Source organism: Centroberyx affinis, unplaced genomic scaffold, assembly GCF_046629955.1.
Source record: "Centroberyx affinis isolate AG114_WGS23_722 - 3 ecotype Tasmania unplaced genomic scaffold, CSIRO-AGI_Caff_v1 ptg002635l_1, whole genome shotgun sequence".
Lineage (NCBI taxonomy): Eukaryota > Metazoa > Chordata > Actinopteri > Beryciformes > Berycidae > Centroberyx > Centroberyx affinis.
Window position 1 is genome coordinate 35,001 of NW_027280828.1, and position 21,857 is coordinate 56,857.

Below are 21,857 nucleotides of genomic sequence, written 5' to 3' on the forward strand. Positions count from 1 at the left end.
TGTGTGTGTGTGTATGTGTGTGTGTGTGTGTGTGTGTGTGCAGCAGGAGGAAGCTGGTCACAGTTGCTTCCACCCAACCACACCTATCCATGCTCCATCTGCAATAAACGGTGTCTCTTGAGAATTGATTTAAATTGTCAGAGAAAATCGCATACGTTTATGTATGTGCGCACACATGCATTTTTCCGCACATGCCCAATTACAGTAATCTAAAACAGTTTGAACAGTTTGATTGATAAAGAGGGAGAGAAATTAAGTGCTGAAGGTGCCTTTGCCCAAAGTTGAGTCCAAAATTGAACTCCACTCTGGTCTCCACTCTAACCCTAACCCTTTCAATATTTAAACATCTTCTCATTCTCCCAAATGACCTCCATTGCAGAGAGGGTTGCATAAATGAGGTTCTATTGTACATGTATATTACATGTGTGCCCAGAGGTTATGTGTTCAAATCCCCCACATCTGGAACAACACTAACCTGAGTTTGTCTGGTCTTTCCTGAGTCTCCTCCACTTTGTCCTCCTCTCTACTTTCCCATTGTCTAAAGAAAGAATAAGAATACTGAGGTAATCGGACTGCCCACTCTCATTTTAAGAAAAAAAAAACAATGTAAATCATATATTTCATCATGTCTTCATATTACCTGAAGGAGGAATCATTAGGTGTAGACCCTGATCAGTAGCTGGATCACATACTGCTATGAAGGTAGAGTTGATGACATAACACGACACCGCCGTGCCCTCTGAACCCCAACAGGTTCCCATTTTGTCATACGCACATGTTCCCCATCTGGAGCCGCAAGACTCTTTTAAAATTGTGTGTGTGTGTGCGCCTGTGTGTGTGTGTGTGTGTGTGCGCTTGTGCGTGTCCCCTTGCCTGCCCCACTTTCCTGTCCAGCCAGGACAGCGAGGGGTTTAAGAGGGGAGGGGTGCAGACTGACCTATTTCCCTCCCGCTCCCCTGTCCCATACCATCCCTGTAGCTAAGCCTCATACATGTTTGACCCTCAAGAGACAATGGAGGCCTGCTAATCTGAGCAGTGATCTGAAGGAGGGGTGCTGGAGCAGAGACAGAGAGATAGAGAGGGGTTGTGGATGGGAATAAAAACACAGGGACACAGAGAGGTTCAGCTTGCAGATCGAGGCAGGCGCAGTCTAACCAGCAGAAAGCTAATGAGTGGCTCCGATGAATAGAGACTGGACCAGCAGATGGCTGTGGCCACATGGTGGTCCAGAGAAGATGCCCAACCATGCTCTATCTAATCCACCTGCCACACAGTTTGGCCTTGTTTATGTATTTGCACAGCAAAAAAACAGAATTATGAATTATGAAACAAAAGAATTATGATAAAACACAATGCTAAAACACAAGAGGAAGGAGAAAAAAAATACAGTGTGCAGGTAAATAAACCAAGGGGATTAGATGAGTATTCTAGCACATTTACACTTCACCCACTCATCCTCAATACACTGTGTAACCTATCAAAGGCACAGCGACTGGTTGCCACTAAACCTCACAATATCACTTTTTCACCCACTTCACCTGCAACCTTTTTCTACTCTTATCCTCTCACTTTCTCATTCAATCACCCTCCTAACTTCTGCTCTTGTTCTACTATCTTCTAAACTGGTGCAATTGTGCAATATACAGACCCGTGTTGTGCATGCTTGTGCCATTTATATCCATGCAAAGACACTGTGTTTGTATTGTGCATCTCCTAGTAATTCTGGTTAGAGGGAGAGTATTCATATTTAGATCAGACCACAGAGTCCCTTTGAAAGTAAGGTAGATTTAACCCTTATTTAACCTGTCAGTGTGTAAATGCTGCATTATCTAGCACTGATGTGAACTTCTTAATATGTCCTGGGTCCTAATGGATGTTACCAGGCAGCTGGGTCACTTACAGGCTACATTACAGATCGATCCTCCACCCCTGGGCTCCCTGCTGGGAGGAAGGCAGTTTGACACACAAGCACAGACACAGAGACATACAGACAAACACACACACACACACACACACACACACACACACACACACACACACACACACACACACACACACGCCTATCCAATGCCGGAGTGGTTAATTGGGAGCAAAATTACAGATGGGCTGGTCAGTGTGTTTGATGAGCAAGTCGTAGTAACTTTCTAAACTGATCAGGTTGCCAATGTTCATTTACAAACGTTATTGGTCAGATAATGATGCAATGACAAGCTCAGGAGTTAATGATTGAATTTAAAAAGAAAGTTGGCCGTAACATCATTGTATAATTAAAAAATAATTTAGAATGAAATATATAAAATACATAGAAATGTATTATTTATATATTTAGATTTCTTTAAATTCACTATAAACGGCAAAAAGAGAAAGAGTGCTACACAGAAAGCTAGAATTTAAACACAGAAAACTAGACTTTAAATACAGAAAGCTAGAATTTAAAAGGAAAGTGCTAGAGGAAGATGTGCTGAAACCTTCCAAGCTAATGGACGCTAGTTGGCTGCTTACTGACATTTATGATGATTATAATGCAGCAGCAAAGCAACTGAGACAGGAAGTAGGCCTGCTCATAGGTGCAGCTCATGGATATGATGAAGAACTGAGATTTCTTAGTGCAAACAGTTTTAATGTTGTGGCCATTTGTATAATAAGCTTCCAATATGTAGTGGACCACCTAGGCTTATTTTTCTGCCCAAATTATGGGTATAGTACTTCTTTTGTACACACACACACACACACACACAGAGACTCTAAATACTACAGCTCTTAATCTCAGTAATTAAAAAGTAAATATTAAAGGGCTCGACTTTCAGACAGGGAGCCATACAGAGATGCAGTCAAGAGAAACAAAAAAAGAGGAGAGGTGACAAAGAGAGAGGGACCTCATGGCGAGCGGTGGTGTGTTAGGACAGGATGCCTGTTTGTAAATCTGTGTTTGTGCACTCAGAACAGGAATACATTAATAGATACACTTGTCTGGGACTCCACTGGCTCATGTAAACACAGGTCTGACACACTTGCTCCTAGAAAGTACAAATGTACAAGCCTGGCCCCCTCTCCACACACACACACACACACACACACACACACACACACACGCACATATACACATTCCCCTTTGTCTGCTCTCTCCTCAGGTAACACAAAAAAGCCATTTTCTGATTTTGTGTGAAGTTGCCTGAATATGGAGCGCTCATTAAACATTAACTCAGGACACATTAAGGCTGCGCTCTGCTCCGCCCTGCTCCGCTCTGCCCCACTCTGGTGTGTGTCGGCTGTCCCGTCGTGCTCGGGTTGGGCTGCCTGGGCGCGGGACATGGTGTGACAGAGGAGGACGGGGGGCACGTGGCGCCCCGAGGGCTCGTGGAACAGAACCGTAGCCCCATCGACTGCCATGCACATGCAGGTCCCCCCCCCCCCTGGTCTCACACCATCCCTCCCTCACCTCACCTCTCCCTCCTCCACTCCTACCTCTGCTGTCCCATGTGGCACATGGCAGGCACAAGGGGGGGGGGGGGGTTACAGCTTTAAATTGATTGATTCATAATAATGCCCCGTTGCAAGATTAAAACATCCTGTGATGCATTTGGCACAAAAAACTTTTTTTGTTTTTTTTTATACATTTAAATCTTATTTCCAATGCTACAAATTCCTTGGATTTCTATAACTTCCTACAGTTTGTTTCCCTCTGCCTCTGCATCCTTTTTGCCCCTCTCCCGTTTGCCCCAGTGTGCTGAGAGCGACTGGGAGCGGGGCAGAAACAGATGGGGCACTGGCAGCCATCTTTTACTCAGGTTGAGTAGGCACGTGGGTGGGTGTGTTAATTAGCACAAATAAGTGTGTCTGTGTGTGTGCGTGTGTGTGTGTATGTGTGTGCACGCGTGTGTGCGCGTGTTGTGTGTGTGCAAGGGGCACAATAGGCGTAATTATCTCTGCTTGAGAGGCCCAGTTAGGGGGGGAGCGCGGAGAGGCGGAGTTCAACAATGGCCCAACCACAGGCTTTGTGTGTACAGAGCAGAGGGCTGACAAGTGTCGGCTATTATTGACTATTTACACACTACTACACACGCCTGCCCTCGTGCACTTACACCGAAATGCACACACAGCACGCTGGTCGCCTTCTCTCTCTCTTTGTCTCTTTTTCTCTCTCTCACACACACAAACACAGAAATACGAGCATGAGTGTGAGACCATGTTTACGGTGCATCAGTGTATCAGTGTCAATCAGTGTAAGAGGCAAAGATGGGAAAGCCCCTGCGAGCACATCACTGTGACAGAAATCTGGCCACTATTTTACCCTCCAACCCCGACTGTGTGGTAGTGTAACCGAGAGAGGGAGAGAGAGTGAGAGAGGGAGGGAGGGAGAGAGAGAGAGGGGGAGAGAGAGAGAGAGAGAGAGAGAGAGAGAGAGAGTTGTGTGTGTGTGTGTGTGTGTGTGTGTCTCAACTGATTTTGCACCCAAAATCAGTTGAGAAGGTTTCAAATTGTAATCCATTACAGATTACCGATTACTGATCCTCTGGCATAATAAGTAACAAGTGCATGAAATCAGGTTATTTTCAGATTCCTTGGGGTGATGTTGTTTACAAAGTTCATCTGCTTTAAATTCAGGTAAACATTTAATTTTGATTTCTCAACATTGTCATTTCAGAGGCATTATTAACACTATGGTCTAACTTAAACCATTATTTCAAGATGTGTGAGATGACGTTTGAGCGCATAATCTTGAACTTTTGAACAGTCGCCATTAAGTAACCACATTCACATCACTGGGAGTTTTATTTTTAGTAATGTATCAGATAATAGCAACCAATTAGTCTGTACTCTCCAACTGTGTACCCAGTGAACAGATTGTCCAACCCTCTCCTTGTAATCACATCCAGCGTTGTTAAGGAAAGTGAAAGCAGAGAGGCGAGTCTCAAGGCTTAGAGCGGTTAGAGAACCCAGTCTTGGACTATAGGGTTTATCTGGGCTGGATCGGGTTAAGAAATAGGATTTGGGTAAAGAGGGTTTACCCCTTTTCTCCTCTTTTCCTGTACTCTTTTGTTTAGGCTAGTGAAAGAGGGATTAGGGCAAGGAGATTACAGCAGCCTCTACTAAGAAATTATGTTTAAGGAAATGCTTATTTACTCACCAGCTAGCAGCAATGGAAGAAGACTGATCCTGATCCCTTTCTTCCCCTCATTATGAATGACAGCAATTTTCTCGCTAATCCTCTCATACTCCTGTATCATTTATTAACTTGTGGCTTTAAAGTGACGTTTCACTTTGGTGCAAAAATTCATTTTTTTCAAAATGCTCACCTGGTGACGCTCCCCATCTGGGGCGTCACCAGCTTTAGTGGTTAACACTCATTGTTACCTGTGCCTTGGAGTGTGTATTCATATAGCATTTTTTTCCCAATGTTCTTGGGATTGCCAAGCAACTTTACTTTGGGAAAAAGTAATAATAGAGAAAGAAATCAGTGAATCTATAATAGCTGGTGAATGTGTTAGCCATATGACCTTTAGACTAGAAAGGAAAAGAAAAGATAAATCATATAATAACAACACTGATTACCATTGCAGCCATTATGGGTGGTTGACTGCTCAGGGGTTTGCATAAGGATATAAATGCTGAAAACTAAATGTATGCATTTATTCTCCACACACTGTAATATCACAGTATAGCAATACTCTTAATATGATTCATCACTCTGAGAGATTACTTTCTTATCGTTTCTCTTCGTCTCTCGCTCATCCCAGCGAACGCAGCCAGTTGTCTAGGGAGAAGAGACGAGATGATCGGGGATCAAAGGGGATCCCTGGTGGTCATCCAAGTGCCATGTTCCTACATGACCTCTCAATCAGACCTATTGATCCGCCTGTCTATTAGCTGTCCAAACACACATAAAGGCCAGATCAACATGGCAGCCCCTGACTGATTGGAGTGGGTGGCGGGGTGTGGAAGGTGAGAGGAAGAGCCAGCGGAGGAGTGAGCGGGTGAGAGAGGGTGCTTTGGGGTTAATGCGGTGGAGCAGACTGTGGTTTTCTTCCACTGGAAAAGGGTGTGATGTTTCTTGGCTATTGTTTGTTGGCACTGGGGATTAGTGTGTGCATAGTAAATGTCATGTGCAAGCAAGTCAATAATTCAACATGTATAAAGCATGTGTGTGTAGTTCTCTCTCTCTCTTTCTCTCTCTCTCTGAAACACCAAAGCCCAGTTAAGACGCTAGTCAATAATTCAGTATATACAGTAAGTAGAAATGATACAGAACAAATAGCAGCAGTCATTAGTTTCTCTATCTCTGTTGGTCAGTTTGATCACAGTGTGGTCCGTCTCGTTCCGAAATCAAAGTTCATTACCTTGCAGCAGCGAGTCGCCAGCGGGACAGCAATGGGACGGCATCCTGCAGTGAGTGACAGTGCACACAATCTGTGTCTACATTTTGGAAATCTATTTTCAATAGGACATGTGATCACAGGCTATCTAGCACCCTGTGCACTCACTGTGCCATGTTCATACCTATGTTTTGTGGATCTATTTTCAAAAGATCCCAGAAAGTCCATTAATTGGCCTTCATCCCGAGGTGTTGATGAGTTTTGAAAATTGAGTTGAAATTTTCACACAAATATTGTAGAGCACTTTGATTGCATTGACATATCCCAGAGTGTGAGTATAGTGCAAAGCACAAGGGACAGCGTGCAATGCACAGAGGTGGAGCATTAATGGAGACAAATTCAAATACAGATACATACAAAATCGAATAGAGTGCATCTATTCATGCCCACTTTCAGCTTTATTTATCTTATCTTATCTGTAAATTGCCTAATTCGTACATTCTGTCCACCTCTAACCATCAGTGAACAACCAGTGAGACCCTGTGGTTTGGTTTCCAGACTTACGCAGGAGTGGATAACACAATCTTATACATGCAACAACAGATTTACTCTACAGAAGGCTGGGAGCACAGTGAGGATTATGCTCTTTGGCAATATTATCCAGTCTTTCAGTCAGGTAAACGCTCAGGGCAATGCAGGTAGATGCCTTCATGGTCACTTGGATCTACTGTATACTATATCGCCACCAGGCAGCATTATATGAGGTTTCTGAACTGTGAGCCGCAGATGATGGTGAGAAGCTCTCAAGCAGCCCAGGGGACGGTCCTGGGCTCCCTCCTGTTCACCTCAAACAACTAAAACTTAAACTTTAGCTACAGATTATATTGTATGTTGTATTGTATTTACAGGTGGAGATAACACAGGAGCTTGGTGGAAACTTCATCATAATGGTGCAAGGATAAGCATCTGCAACTCACTTACAGCAAAAAAATATCCACCATAACAACTTATCCAGTCTAGTATTGTGTGTTAAAATCAGATTTTTTCTTAAAACAAGTAAAAAAAAAAAAGTGGGGTGAAATAATTTCACCTTTTCCACTGCAAATCAACTTGTTTCAAGAATTTTCTTGAATCAAGTGACATTATCTTGATTCCAATGGAGTGATCGGCCATATTTAAAGATATTGTCATTTGTTTCTAAGTGTGAAACTGAATTGGAAACAAGTTTTTTTTTCACCTGTTTTATGAAAAACACGGTTTTAAGACTTGACTGAATAACTAAAGAAGGGCATTTTTTGCAGAGAGTTAGTAAGACAAATGAGCTGGTGGTGAACTTCCAGAGGAAGAACAGTCACCATCCAGTAGATTCCTGGGGATTCATATTGACATTGAACTGGCTTGGACCACCAACACTGATGAAGAAGGGGAAGAATACAGGTCATATGCTTGTCTCTATGGTTTTTCATTTGTTAAGGCAAGTGTCATCGTCATCCTTTATGCTACAGTGTGTGTATCAGCGAGTGGGACCCAGGTTTGACTGGGCTGGCACTTGACCCACTGAATGTCATTATGGAGAGGTAAAAAAGAATGAACACTGCCTCAACAATGGGTGTCACCTGCAGTACAGGGTGCTCTCTTTCAGCAGCAAAGCACCCTCAAATTAATGATTAATGCCTCTAAGGTGCTCCACAGAGAGTTTTACACATTTCATATTACTGGCTGCTGTACAGTACAATAATAACTCAGTTATATAACCATAAAGTCTTCTCTTGATGGTGATAGAGGTAATGCTACTCTGGAGCGTTGATCAAAGTTATCGTTGTTGCTGTGGCTGCTGTTGGTGTTGTTCTTGATCATGATGATGATGATACTGATGTTGATGACGACGTTTATCTTCACTCATCTAATTTATGTAGCTTGAAGTGTGAGGTTATGATGTTTTTTGATACTTATTTCTCATCATATAGCAGGATGTTGGGCTTTAGACTGATTCTGTCCTGTCTGGGACACTGTAAATGTGTCTTTTTGGTGTGTGTTTGTGTGTGTGTGTGTGTGTGCATGCGTGTGTGTGTGTGTGTGTGTGCGTGTGTGTGTGTGTGTGCACTACTTAAGCGCTCTCTCCCCATGCTGGGCAGTGACACTCCTCTGCCACCAGCGCTCTAATAGGGAGGGACCAGTCAGCTCACTCAGTGCCGCTAATGCAGTTCACCGCCTCAGGCCATGGGCTAAGCTGGAGCACACCGCATCACACACAAACACATACACATACTGTACATGCACACACACACACACACACACACACACACACACACACACACATACACACTGTAGCAGACACACACCATGGAACCCACTCTGGTCTCTTATCTGTGGCTCAGTCTAAATCAAAACAAGTGCCCTGCCACTGGATGTTTACTTTTACTGACTGACATTTTTGAAGCGCTGTATTCCTTCAGACTGCTGTGTTTAAGGCTTGCTGCATGTTCAATTAACAGTTCAAATGGAGTTAATGCAATACCCATTTGAGGGTAGGTGTTTGGACCATGGTGGCACGCATATGTAGACGTACAGTGTGGTGCATCGGGATGTACAATGTGTGTGTGTGTGTGCGTGTGCGTGTGCGTGTGTGTGTGTGTATGTGTGTGTGTGTGTGTGTGTCTGTGTGTGTGTGTGTGTATGTGGTTCCTCTCTCCCGGGACTCTCATTATCACTGCTGTCCCAGATGTCACCAAGCACATGAAACACACATCATGAATAATGGAGTCCTATTTCTACATCTCTCCCCATTTCTCTCCCTCTCTCTCTCTCTCTCTCTCTCTCTCTCTCGCTCTCTCTCCCTCTCTCTCTCTGTCTCTCTATCCCTCGTTTCCTCTGATGTTTCTAGTGATGCTTAATCTCCTCAGCACTGCCTCTATCTGAGATGGTCCATTTAGCTTTATGCAGCATAGTCTGTCTGTCTGGTTAGGATGGGTTTATGGGAACATGGTGTCTCTGCAGTGTTGTATTGAGCCGTATCTACATAAATCACGCCTTTTGAACGCGGTTCCTCTCAAGAGTGGTTTTATGTCTGTCCTGACTTAACTTGATGGTTCGTTCTGTCTATAACACTTCCCTGTCCATTCAGCCTCTCAGTGGGCTGGGTCCACCCCCCCCACCCCCCCCCCCCCCCCCCCCCCTCACCGTCCCCTCCCCCAGTGTTTACTGTTTAAAGTCACACAGGGCAAATTGGGACAGAGCAGCCAGTGGAGCAGAAGAGACACGGTCCCGTCGCAGTGGAAAACACTGGATTCTACCCCTCTGTCTATTCCGGTCTATCTGTCTTATTCCTCTCTCTCTCTCTCTCTGCCTCTCCTCTACCTCCACCTTCACTTGTTCTTTACCTCCCAACTTCCTAATGTTCCCTTTACTCACTCCTTACGGTGAGACTGTGAGATCGGGGGGGGGGGGGGGGATGCGGGGGTGAGCGCGGAGGCCGTAGTCTCAACAGTAAACAGTGGAGAAGGGGGCAGGCGGAGGGGACGTGATTGAAAGATGAGGTAAGCAGTCAGAATTGGTCCGGAAAGAGGACAGCAGTTAGGACGAGACGGTGAAGCGTGGCTTTTTAATGAAACATGACAGAGCTCAGGCTTCTTCTTCTTCTTCTTCCGCTCTCTCTCTCTCCATTCTCTTACAGAAAAGGGGGAGGATGAGAGAGGGACAGACACGGAGGGGGAGAGAGAGAGAGAGAATCGAATGCTGAGAGTCAGATATTGCTCACGCTGTAGATACAACTGGCAGCGTGACTCGTGCTCCGTCTGAACTGTTTGGTCGTGTTAACAAAGTCTCTTTATGGCGGAGATGCAACGCAGTGGGCTCCCGTTGCACAATTAGTTGTTACACATCAGTTGTGCCAATAAAACCTGCTTTGAATGTGAATTGAAAGGAGTTAAGAGGGCACCATTCATAAATGTTAAGTAAGTGCGCAGCAGAATAAAAGCCAGGAAAGTGTATATATTTAATTGGCTGACACCTGCTTCTACTTGGGCTTTTAATGTACACAGCAGAGAGTGGGGAGAGAGAGCAAAGGGAGGGTGGAGTGGGCTCTCGCTTTGAATACAGATGCAACACCCCTTTTTGCATAGAGATCTGAAAGGAGGGGAGCACAGAGAAATGGACTGTTATCTCCTCCACAGTTTCCTCTGCTACCCCTCTCTGCTCTCCATCTTTTCTCCTGCTTTTCTCCTCTCCTGTCTCTTCTTCCTCTCCCGCCTTTCTCCACCCAGTCCCCTCTAACTAAGTCTGGCAGTCAAGTCATTCTGTCCATGCTGCTGATTTCCTCTTGAACACGATGCTGATCTCTGTCCATGGTCTCTGTCCATGGTGCTAATTTTCCAGCTTTGATGGTTGTTTTTGTTCCAGCAGGAAAATATGTTTTGCCCTATTTTAAAACCTGGTAGGTGTATCTGTGTGTGTGCCTAGCATGTCTGCATTTGTGAGCACAAGCATATTCTAGCACCGCAGAGAATATCTCCTGAATATGCTCAGTTTTTTTTTTTCTTTCTTCTTCTTTCTGTGACAGTCACTAGTCTTTGATCCATTCCTCCTCCCCCTCTCTCTTCTCACCTTCTTTCAAATTCTTCTCTCCAACTTGCTGTTGAGAGCAAGAGGAAGGCAGAGGTACGGAAAGCAATGTCTAACGTCAAACTCAGAATATTGACTCTTTTTCTGGAATTTAAAATCAGCCGGCCATTCAGAAGGAGCCTACCTATTTATTTGCCAAATGACAATGGCTAACTGAACTTTGACACTTGTATGTGTGCGCATTTGTGTTTACATGCATGTACATGCGTTTAATTCATGCCACTGCTGCACTCATCAAATAAATAAACTGCATTTGCAACTGTCATCCTAAATTATGTTAATCACTCCCGTCTGATGTGATTGCCTATGTTTTCTGTGGCTTCTCCTTTTATTACACATCAAAAGTATTATTGCAACTAGTAAGACTATTTAATATAAATAGTTGACCACAGTAGACCAATTTGAGATTCTTTGTGAATTCTTTGGGATTTCAAAGAGGATAACAATCATTAAAGTTACATCACCAAAGCCTTTTCTCCTGTACTGTTCCTATCGTTTCTTTTGTTCTGTAGATTAAGTTAATAATGTTTGCAGTGTAGATATCACTACAAGGGATTTTTGATTAAAAAGTCAGGATTAGAGAATAGGCTACTGTAGTTGTTTTTGTGACCATGGAGTCAGAATAGGAGCAAAACTAGGGCAGGGAGGAGCTGAAATTACACAACAGGTAAGAAGAACTTGATATGCATCATCTTTTATTCTAGTCTCTCTTCACATCCATAATCCACATGCTCACATCCTGTGTCTATGCAAAGACAGGCATACGCAATATGTTATGCCTATTGCCTCATATTTAAGCCTCATATAACTGTGCAGTTACATGCACCGAGAGTCCAACTTGTACAGCCGTCTGCTCACATTCATTATAGGTATATATACCACAAATGGACATTAAACCCCTTCACTTTTGTTCAAAGGTTTGGGGCAGAAAAATAACATTGCTAAGGACAGCAGTGCAACCAGGGCTGAAACCATGTAAGTAATGTGTGGATCAACAACTCAGTTTCAATCAGGCTTCATTGAGGAATGCTTATAACGCTGGTGAGTCATTTTAGGGATATTGAGGGAAAAATGTCATAAGCTTTCCCCCAACCTAAGAAGAAAAAGGTGAAGAAAAAACCCTTTGACTTTCAAAGTTTTTTTTATGTCAACTACCACCAAGCAGAGACACTTTAGACCACAATCCCCCTTCTGATAAAGGTTTTTACCATAGACCCCCATTTGAGGAGATCATTGTTGTCTGTCTGCAGTTTGTGGGGAGACTGAAACCTCTGACCACCAGTCAGTCTCTTCTCATGGTGCTAACTCCTAGCCACTGAAATAACAGTGAAATCACACTTTGCCTCATTTCACTGGGGACCCCCTGAAACCCCCTCAAGGACTCCTGGATAACAGATTTAGGACCAACTGCCTTTGAGCATCGGCAACTCTCAGAAAGATGAAGACCCCGGGCATCAAATTCTCAGTTGAAGGAAGGAAAGTTTACTGAACTCACACTGAATTCAATATCTCATTAGCTGATGCCAAACTGATTAGTTCCAGAAGTCTGATAGGATCACCAATATTTTTGCCCAATTCTACGAGTGTATGCCCATGCATTTTTTTTTTGTATGCAGATGAATCTCGCTTGATGAATTTCACATAAAGATTTATATAGGAGATGAACTCTCAAATGATTTTGCTTTCAGAAAACAGGCTCTCTTTGCATCAAAGCAAAGCCTGGATGTTTTGAGGGAGGTCAATGGCAGAAGGAAATTCCCACTAAAAGAGGAAAAAGTTCATGTCTCCTAAAATAGACTAGTCTGGACAGTTTTTGCCCCTCTAAAGCATGTAGGTCAGATTCACTTCCAAGAGCTAAATTAGTTTCCTGTTGAGGGGAGAGAAGTCCAACTTAGTTTCAGAACTGTGCATAAAATTGTTAATGATCTGGTCTCAAATATTTTAACTACTTTCCCAGAGTAGGTGATACTCCCAGCTACATGTCCAGATCTAGCACAGCTAATCTTTATTATTTTAGAACAAAGATAGGCCAGTGCTTCTTATTATTCTTATTCTGGGGCACAGAATTGGAATTAACTGCCTTTGCCTTTCAAATCAGCAAAGCTTCAGATTCAGGGTTAAGAAATGCTAAACTGAATAACAGCGAATGATCAGGGTAAGGTGTTGCTCTAGTATGTGACGTCTTATATTTTTATAAATATTTAGATAGATATAATCCTATTGTAATTTGCATTTGATACTCATTATTTACTAACTTCCTACAGATGCTATTTTTTCCATGCTACCACCAATTTGCCTGTTTTTTACATTCACGTACCACAGTGGGATTCAGTCTGTGACCTTTATATTTCGTCCTTGATGATTGTAAAATACACTGCGCTTTAATAATTGCCGAATAAACTACACCAAAATCTAAACAGGATGGCAAGCAACAGTGAGAGGACCCTAGCAACAGGGAGAGGATGAAGAAAGCACGAGAGTGGGAGGGAGGGGGAAAGATGCAGAACATCAATAAATAATGGCCCCACTGAGGAGGTGGAAATATGGGCCTCGTTATCTGTGCGCCGACGCCTTCATTTGCATGTGAGAAAATGAGGCTGCTACTAACTCACACACACACTCACACACGCACACTCACACACACATACACAGTGCACACACACTGTTGGACCCACACGTACAGTATATACCCTATTCATAGACTTGCTGTCGTGCTTTCATTTTTTCTTTTTCTCTCTTTCTCTCTCGCTCATTTAGACTTCCATTATTTCCTCTTCTTTCCTCTTCCATTGACTTTGTCATAACGGCAGGTTTTGCCTGTTGTGATACTGCAGGTCAGATACTGCACAAGGCAGTGGACATTTTGCTGGATTTAAAATAAAAAAAAATATTTATTTATTTGAGGAAGGTTTGCTAAGGACACACACTCATTTTCAGTAATGCCCCTTTTCACATACTGTTGCACTGTTGCACTGTCACACAAGGGAGCGGCCCAATACTCTGCTGTTGGTCACTGAGCAGCCACTGGAGCAGTTGGTGTATAAGTGCCTTGCTCAAGGGCTTTACTCATTCACTTTCCCCACTCAAATTTTGCAGCTGGTTTGTGGATTCAAATCAGCTCTAATGAGGCAGAGGGAAGCAGAGTGCTAGATGCATGGATATAAGTTTGTTGCATGTGGCACAGGGCAAGGCAAACAGGCCTAACATGTAAATTGCATGTAACAATCACATGTGCAATCAGAAAGATTATGGCTTATTAAATAACCTTATGAAGTCAGAAATTATGTCTAACCAAAATCAACAGTTCCAGTAAAGTTCATGCAGAGAAATTATTTAGTATTTGTCAGTGGGGGGAAAAATTTAACTTTTCTTAGTCAAGTTTTCTAAAAGTTTTATAGAAGTAATGTTAAATCTGAATTTCTGTCTAATTTCATCAACAGTGTTTTCAAGAGAGTTTGTTTTTTCAGTTTAAAAGTCAATTCTGTCCCAGGGTGGGAATTTTAAAGCGAATTTCAAAGCAACAATATTTTAAACATTTTTGAAAAGGTTGATCAGTGCACTTTACAATCCGTGTGTATATGCTTGAAATAAAATAAATACAGACATAAATAATTTTCCTGATCCAACGGATACAGAAACAGATAAAAATAGTGTCCCCTCTGGACACCCCTGCAGCCAGGATAAATGAGCAATTTTTGCACCATTTTTCCCGCCGCCAATGTGTCTCCTTGACTCTGACCATGCTCATACAAGATGCTGCTATGTCTGCCATCCTCTAGGCAATGCAGCTTCTTTCAATGACGCTTCTTTCTGGGTGAGAGGGTTCTTTATAGAAACCATTTCTATTTGGAAAAATTACTTGAACCTCTAAATGGTTCCTTCAGAGCTGTTCAAAGATCCATGAATGCTTCCATATAGCACCTAATGGTTCCAAATTGAGCCAAGTGGTTCTTCAGTGGTTCCTTGGTTCATGAGTGATGCCATAAAGAATAAAGAGCTCTACAGCACCACAAGTTAGTGCTACTTTGTACAGTGGTCCTTTAAATACAACAGACCAAAAGAAGATGCACAGAACAGTGGTAAGGTAGTCTATGGTCCTAGGATAAAAAATGTGGTGAATGTCTTTCAATGAGAAACACTAAAAGGAAATTTGGTTCCACATGTGAAATACCACTATAAACATATAGAACCATGTATAGGTGGTACAATTAAAAAAGGTTCTCTACAGCACTAAAAGCAATTCCCATACCATTACAAGCCTTTTTCTCTGAACACTGATTGTGTGCGTCTGCATGCATGCATGTCTGCATGTTTTTGTGCAGCTGTGAGTGTATGTGTGCGTGTGTATGTGTGTGTGTGTGTGTGTGTGTGTGTGTGTGGGTGTGTGTTTGTGGGTGTGTGGGTGTGTATGAAGAACATTGGCTCTGTTTCTCCTTATCTAGTCAAGTCAGCATGAATAAAAGCTGAGGGAGCACAGTGATTTAGTAATTAATATTTTACTCTGTCTGCCACTCTGCTTAGAGACTGAGAGCAAAAGAGGGTGGGAGCGTGAATATGAGAGAGAGAGAGAAAGAGAGAAAGAGAGAGAGAGAGAGAGAGAGGAGAGGGGGGGGGGAGGGTGAGACAGAACATAGCAGGTTTCATACAAATTGACGAAGAGAGTCAGTTAAAGATAGACAGATTCTATGAACAAGCCACTCAGTTAAGACGGACAGATAGTGAAGGAGATCATGTGATTAAATCTGTTGTTTCAGAGCGTCTCTGCAGATGGGATGAATCCAGCCCCCTGCTGAAGACAGAAAGTATGGCTTTGACAGATCCAGGCGACTCTCTCTCTCTCTTTCTCTCTTTCTCTCTTTCTCTCTCTCTCTCTCTCTCTCTCTCTCTCTCTCTCTCTCTCTCTCTCTCGTCTTCTCTCTCTCTCTCTCTCTCCCTGCCTGTGTCAGAGTGTTGTGACAGGCGAGTAGTTGGTGTTGTGGGAGTAGCAGTCTTAAAGTGCTCATTATCCTGTAAGGCTTCATTCTGGGGGGCAAACAAAGGCTGCTGTGAAATTGCAGCCTGCGTTGCAACTTAGGTCATATGTTCCTTAACACATGCACGGCCCATAACTGCTACCTGCCTACTCTACATATCCATGCTCAGCCCTCTCCATGAAGCTGACAAACATTGAGCCTATATCCCTGCTGATAAACACACAGGTGCACATGAATGCGCTCATCCCAGCTGCTGGCCTATAGCTTGGATAATGCAGTGCACCCAGGTGATAACTGAAACAGCCATATTTGACCTTATTCCCACAGCAGCCATTTTGAAGTTATATCACACACGGGGTGGGAAACTCTACCTGGAAGATTGGCTTATAGGCCTATATAAAACTACTGTTACTTCAACACGTAAATGAGGGCTTCAGACAGACCTAACAGTTAACAAATTACCTAGCAATCTTGGGAATAACAACTACAACAGCTTGAATTTAGCAGGGACATTAGCTAGCTTACTAGCTAATTGGCCACTAGCTAGTTACCTGGGCTAGATTCTGGTAGCTGGCTATAGTGGGCAGTCATGTCCAATAGCTATTTCAGTGGGGAATCTGAAATGATAAATGTGTGTTCAATTACCAATGTTTGTATGATGTGCCCCTTTGTAGGCTACACAGTAGGAGGGGCAATAGTTTCCCACCCCAAGCTAGTTCAAAATGGCCGCTGTAGGAATAAGGTCTATGACAATCAAGAAAATATGGGCAACAGAGAGGCAGAAAGTGAAAGGTAAGTGTGTGTGTGTGTGTGTGTGTGTGTGTGTGTGTGTGTGTGTTTCTGCAAGTATAAATATGTAATATTTACATGCTCGCAAACCGGCTAGTGCTTATTACAAAGGGGCTGTTCTCTCTACCTCCGCCTATTTTCTCGCTCTACTCCTCCAATCACCTTGTGCAGCCCCTCCATGTTGGCACAAACCTGAAAATAGGCCAGAGCCTGGCAGCTCTCATCACACACTGACACACTTGAACTTTGGCTTTGGCCCTCAATCTGTATATCACACTATATCGCAACATTAACAACAATATCATGAAGATGGTTATTACATGTGAAGAGGAGCCTTGGATAGTGTGGATAGTGTGGATAGTTTGCCGTGGATAGTGTGGTGGAGAAATGTTTCACGTTGTGTAGGGGACAGTAAATCTGTGCTCTGTCTGTGGGTGGGGTAAGTGACCGCTGTGTGTCCTCCAGGCCTTGAAAGAGTGCCAGGTATTGGGAAGCAACATTATCAGGCAGGTAGTGCCAACTGTTCAGGCGGCTGTTTGTTCTTAGTGCAATAAGGTTTTGCAATGAGCACAGTGGATTTGTACCTGACCCATCATCTTAGTGTGGATTTATTCACTGTATGTTTCTGTCTGTTAACAATTTCCTGTTCTGTCTATTGAGCTGTGTCCTGTTTATGCTTTGTTCTGTTTTCTGTCAATTGTGATGTTTCACTGAAACATGAGAAGGATCAATAATATTGATACTGAAATGATACTAATACCACTGCTGTGAGTAAGGCTGTGGTCTTTTTGGGGTGTTAATGGTAGTCTGTGCTGACTGTGTCTCCCTCAGGTAACAGGTTCTCCCTGACCTCCTTCGGGGCTCTTTACATCTCTGATGTTCAGAAGGAGGATGCCCTCTCCACATACCGGTGCATCACCAAGCATAAGTACAGTGGCGAGACACGCCAAAGCAACGGGGCCAGGCTCTCCGTAATGGGTGAGTTACGCGGTGTCATCTTTGTTTTCTCCTGTCTAATTTACTCTCCATTCCACCCTACAATCCTATATCCCGAACCTAACCTCTCTTTTTCGGTGTGCCCTCCAGACCCCACCGAGTCCTCGCCCACCATCCTGGACAGTTTCCAGGCGGGGGAGGTGTATGCAGGCCACAGTATTGAGCTCCCTTGCATAGCGGGAGGTTACCCCAGCCCCACCGTGCGCTGGCTGAAGGACGGTCGCCCGCTGCCCTCGGATGCCCGCTGGACCCGCCGTTTGACAGGGCTGACCATCAGCGACCTGAGGCAGGAGGACAGCGGCAGCTACGCCTGCGAGGTCACCAACAGCTTTGGCTCAAAGGAGGTGTCCGGACAGCTTCACGTTATAGGTGTGCAAGCACCATTATATACACACACATATAAACACACAACCTGACAGACTCCCACGCTGTCTTTTCACTGAATCAGACTGGCAGACAGACAGATTCACAAGCTCCTTTTGGTTTGAGGCATAAATCCCACGTATAAGTCACACATACAGTGTGTATGTAACAAATGTGTGTGTGAGCTGTATGATGCCCTGTCATATCAGGTCTCAAAAAGGGAGGCAGGGCAGTAATTCGCTGAGACTGTATCCTTAACACAGCTGCCAGCACCATTCACCATCAGAGAGGGAAGGAGGGTGAGCAGGAGGGAGATAAAGACGAGGGGGTGAAAAAGGATAATCAGACATCCAGAATAAGTGCTGAAAAGAAATGACATTATCTACAACGTAATAACAAGATAATAAGAGAGAGCGATAACTGTACATTGTGTAGAGAATACAAAGAAACAAAGAATGGGAGAAAGACAGAGAGACACAGAGAGAGAGAGAGAATTGGGTAGCGGTAGGCTTTGCCAGTGGGCACATCATAGCAGCACACACTGTGACTCTGACAGGGTGAGGGGGGTTGGGAGGCACAGCGATGCCCCCCAGCACACACCACCAGCTGCCTTATTGCTCACTGACATTTGCACACACATATACATACACACACACACACACACACACACACTCTCTCTCTCACTCACACACACACACGCACACTTACACACACAAGTGGACAGAGATGTGAAGAGATATCTCCAGCTGCTTTTTTAATGAGTGCGTCGAACTGATTGAGTCACTGCCACTGATTGCGGTGTCTCTCTCTCTCTCTCTCTCTCTCTCTCTGTCTCTGCCATATCGTTGTTGTCATGTGAAAACCTAGAAACTCAAATTTTGGTGATTTTCATGTTTTTTAAGTTCAGTTGAATGATTGCACAGTCATCTACGAGTTGAGAAAATTCTACAACCCTTGAGTTTCAAAACCCATTAGACAAATTCAAAAATGGTCATCAAGCTAAAAACAAGGTATTTTTTCGCGATTACTGAAACATTAACATTTTGGAGATAAGAGGTTTTCACAGCGATATGCATTTCTGTATGTTTTTGGAGGGGTTTTTTTTGCATACGTATGTCTTCTCATAAATATTCAGACGTATTTTCTGACATGTGCCCCTCTCACAGACCCACTACGAGTGACCTTGTCCCCTAAGAGCCTGAAGACGGGCATCAGCAGCACCCTGTTCTTCACATGCACGGTGGAGGGTTCTCCAGAATACACGGTCACCTGGTACAGAAACACAGAGCCCATCGTCTCCGACCAGCACATCTCCATCCAGGGGCAACACAACGACACCCTTCAGATCACCGCGGCACAGAAGTTCCACTCCGGGGCCTACCAGTGCTTCGCCTCCCGCAAGGGCCACACTGCTCAGGACTTTTCCATTATTCTGCTAGAGGGTATGTGGACAGAGCTGGCAGGGTGAATAAACAAGTATAGATTCTGTGCAGTCAGGGATGTAGAGGAGGGTAAACCCCACTAAACTCAGTTTAACCACTTTTTTATTTGCAGTAATAGAGTTTACGTACCTGTCTAGGCTGATATCAGTTTTTATGACCTAAATTCATTGCATGCACCATAGTAAGAAGTATGAACTTGCTGTAGGTCATATGGGTAGGGGTCTTTTAAGAAACAACAATCATAAATTCATGCATTTCTGAAAGTATAATTGAGTTTTCTCATACTTGGTGGTTGTTTGCCCTATGATGATCACCGACCAGAGGTCATATTTTACCCACCTTTTTATTCGCCACTACATCACTGCGTATAGTTCTTTCTGAATAGGACAAGAGCATTGTGGGAGTTGTGTGAAAATTTGCTGCCAAGGTTTGAAAATTTATGGTTGAAGTTAAACTTTCTCAATAATAGAACTTTTATGTCCTTGAATTAATTAGACACTGCAATAAAGAACAGACATGATTTGTAGAGAATGATTTTCTAAACTTCTGCACACCATTATGAAGTTTAGCGCACAGGTAGAGGGGGTGAGGTGTCTCACCCATGAGTGACTGAGCTTAATTTGCCTCTTAATTTCCACTGCACTGCATAGAACCATGGACAAAAGAGGGATAAGAGGATATTGCATTAGTATAGGATTTGGGAAGGGGAAGTTACATTCATTTCTTTGAGGGCTTTTTATAAATCCTAACAAAATGACATAGAAAGCCTTGGACCTCTAATTTTACTTGTATTTGGTTTAAAACTTGTATGTGAAAACAGGAAAATTCCACTGAAAACAAGAAAACTTTTTACAAGAAATCCAGTGCACAGAATGTTAGGAACAAAAATGAGAATACAGTTCTATATGTATACTGTGTCCTAGAGGAGAAAGAGTGGTAATTTCTACAGTAGTGCTTGATAGGTGAACAGCAGGCTGTATTGCACTTGCCATGCCTTATATTGCAGATCATTAATTTTGATGAATAGAGTAACTTCTGATATAATTTACAGTGATTACAGTGATGTTTGCAAAAACGAATGGGTTTTTTTTCAGTAAATGAAGAGTTGAGCACTGTTATTACAGCATTTTGAGGTTTTAAAATGAAGTGTCCCTGTGGGCTAGCACTGCTGAAGGTTGTCTGCACTGTATTGCTCTACTGTCGTGTAAAACATACCTTGTTCCTGAAAGAGGACTAAACTACAATATTCTAATATTCAATAGATCAAACAGTAGATTAAATTAAAATGATAACTGTCATTGATCCAGATTCGCAGGCATATAATGGAGGACTTGCTTGATTTTATTTCCATTCAGCGTACAGATAGGCAGTTCATCACTTTTAATATAAAATACAAAGCTTTTTTCATGCTTTCTTAATTTGCAACTAATTTGAGATCAGCCAATGATTTTCACTGGAATTATATTGGAAGTTGTTGATGATCACTAATAGCCAGAAGGACTGAGGAAGCAATGCCGTAGAAGATAGCATCATCTGCATAGAAAAGTGATTTACCATTGCTCACAAACAGTCCAGTATTATTAGAAACTAGAACAGTATCCATTGTGTCCTCTTTTGATTATAATTTTAAACCAATATGGGCTAGAGTGATATAATCAGTATCAGGCAACCCATTTCAAAGGCTTTTGATAGATCTATAAATAGGACACCATAAGGCTGTTTGTCATCAAACAAATTCACAAAATCTTTTACCGTTATCAATGTCACAGAGATGCTGGTGTGAAGTTATTAAAGTCCTTAGCTGGGAAAACATGAAGGTTTTCAATATCTTTCAATATCTAAGTTGTACGTATTAAGGTCAGTGAAGAAGGAGAATGTTCTGATTTTCTCTCTCTCTCTCTCTCTCTCTTTCTCTCTCTCCTCCCCCCCCTCAGATGGTACTCCTCGAATTGTGTCTTCCTTCAGTGAGCGGGTGGTGAATCCCGGTGAGCCTTTCTCCCTCATGTGTGCCGCCAAAGGAGCCCCGCCCCCCTCCATCACCTGGACCCTGGACGACGAACCTGTGGTGCGAGACTCCGCCTACAAGACCAGCCAGTACACCCTGTCGGATGGCCTGACCGTGTCACATGTCAACGTCAGCAGCCCGCTCATTCGCGATGGGGGAGTGTATCGTTGCGCTGCACGCAACTCGGCCGGTAGCGCCGAGTACCAAGCGCGCATAAACGTAAGAGGTGCCTGTCTGCTTTTCAATATACATGCACTCTACACCCGATCCTATACAGACACACAGGCAACACACAAGGGCTAGTGAGGAGGAGGGCACATACAGATCATTTTGCATTTCACCCACAGTTACATGC

At 43.4% G+C, this 21,857-nt stretch overlaps 1 protein-coding gene across 1 annotated transcript in view; it reads left to right on the forward strand.

Annotated features, from left to right (window-relative positions):
- LOC139657144 (cell adhesion molecule DSCAML1-like) overlaps positions 1 to 21,857 on the forward strand; it is a 57,379-nt gene that overhangs the window by 17,459 nt on the left and 18,063 nt on the right. Inside the window, 4 exon segments of the mRNA XM_071534888.1 lie at positions 17,528 to 17,674; positions 17,783 to 18,061; positions 19,222 to 19,497; positions 21,432 to 21,728. Coding sequence (XP_071390989.1) covers positions 17,528 to 17,674; positions 17,783 to 18,061; positions 19,222 to 19,497; positions 21,432 to 21,728 — 999 coding nt within the window.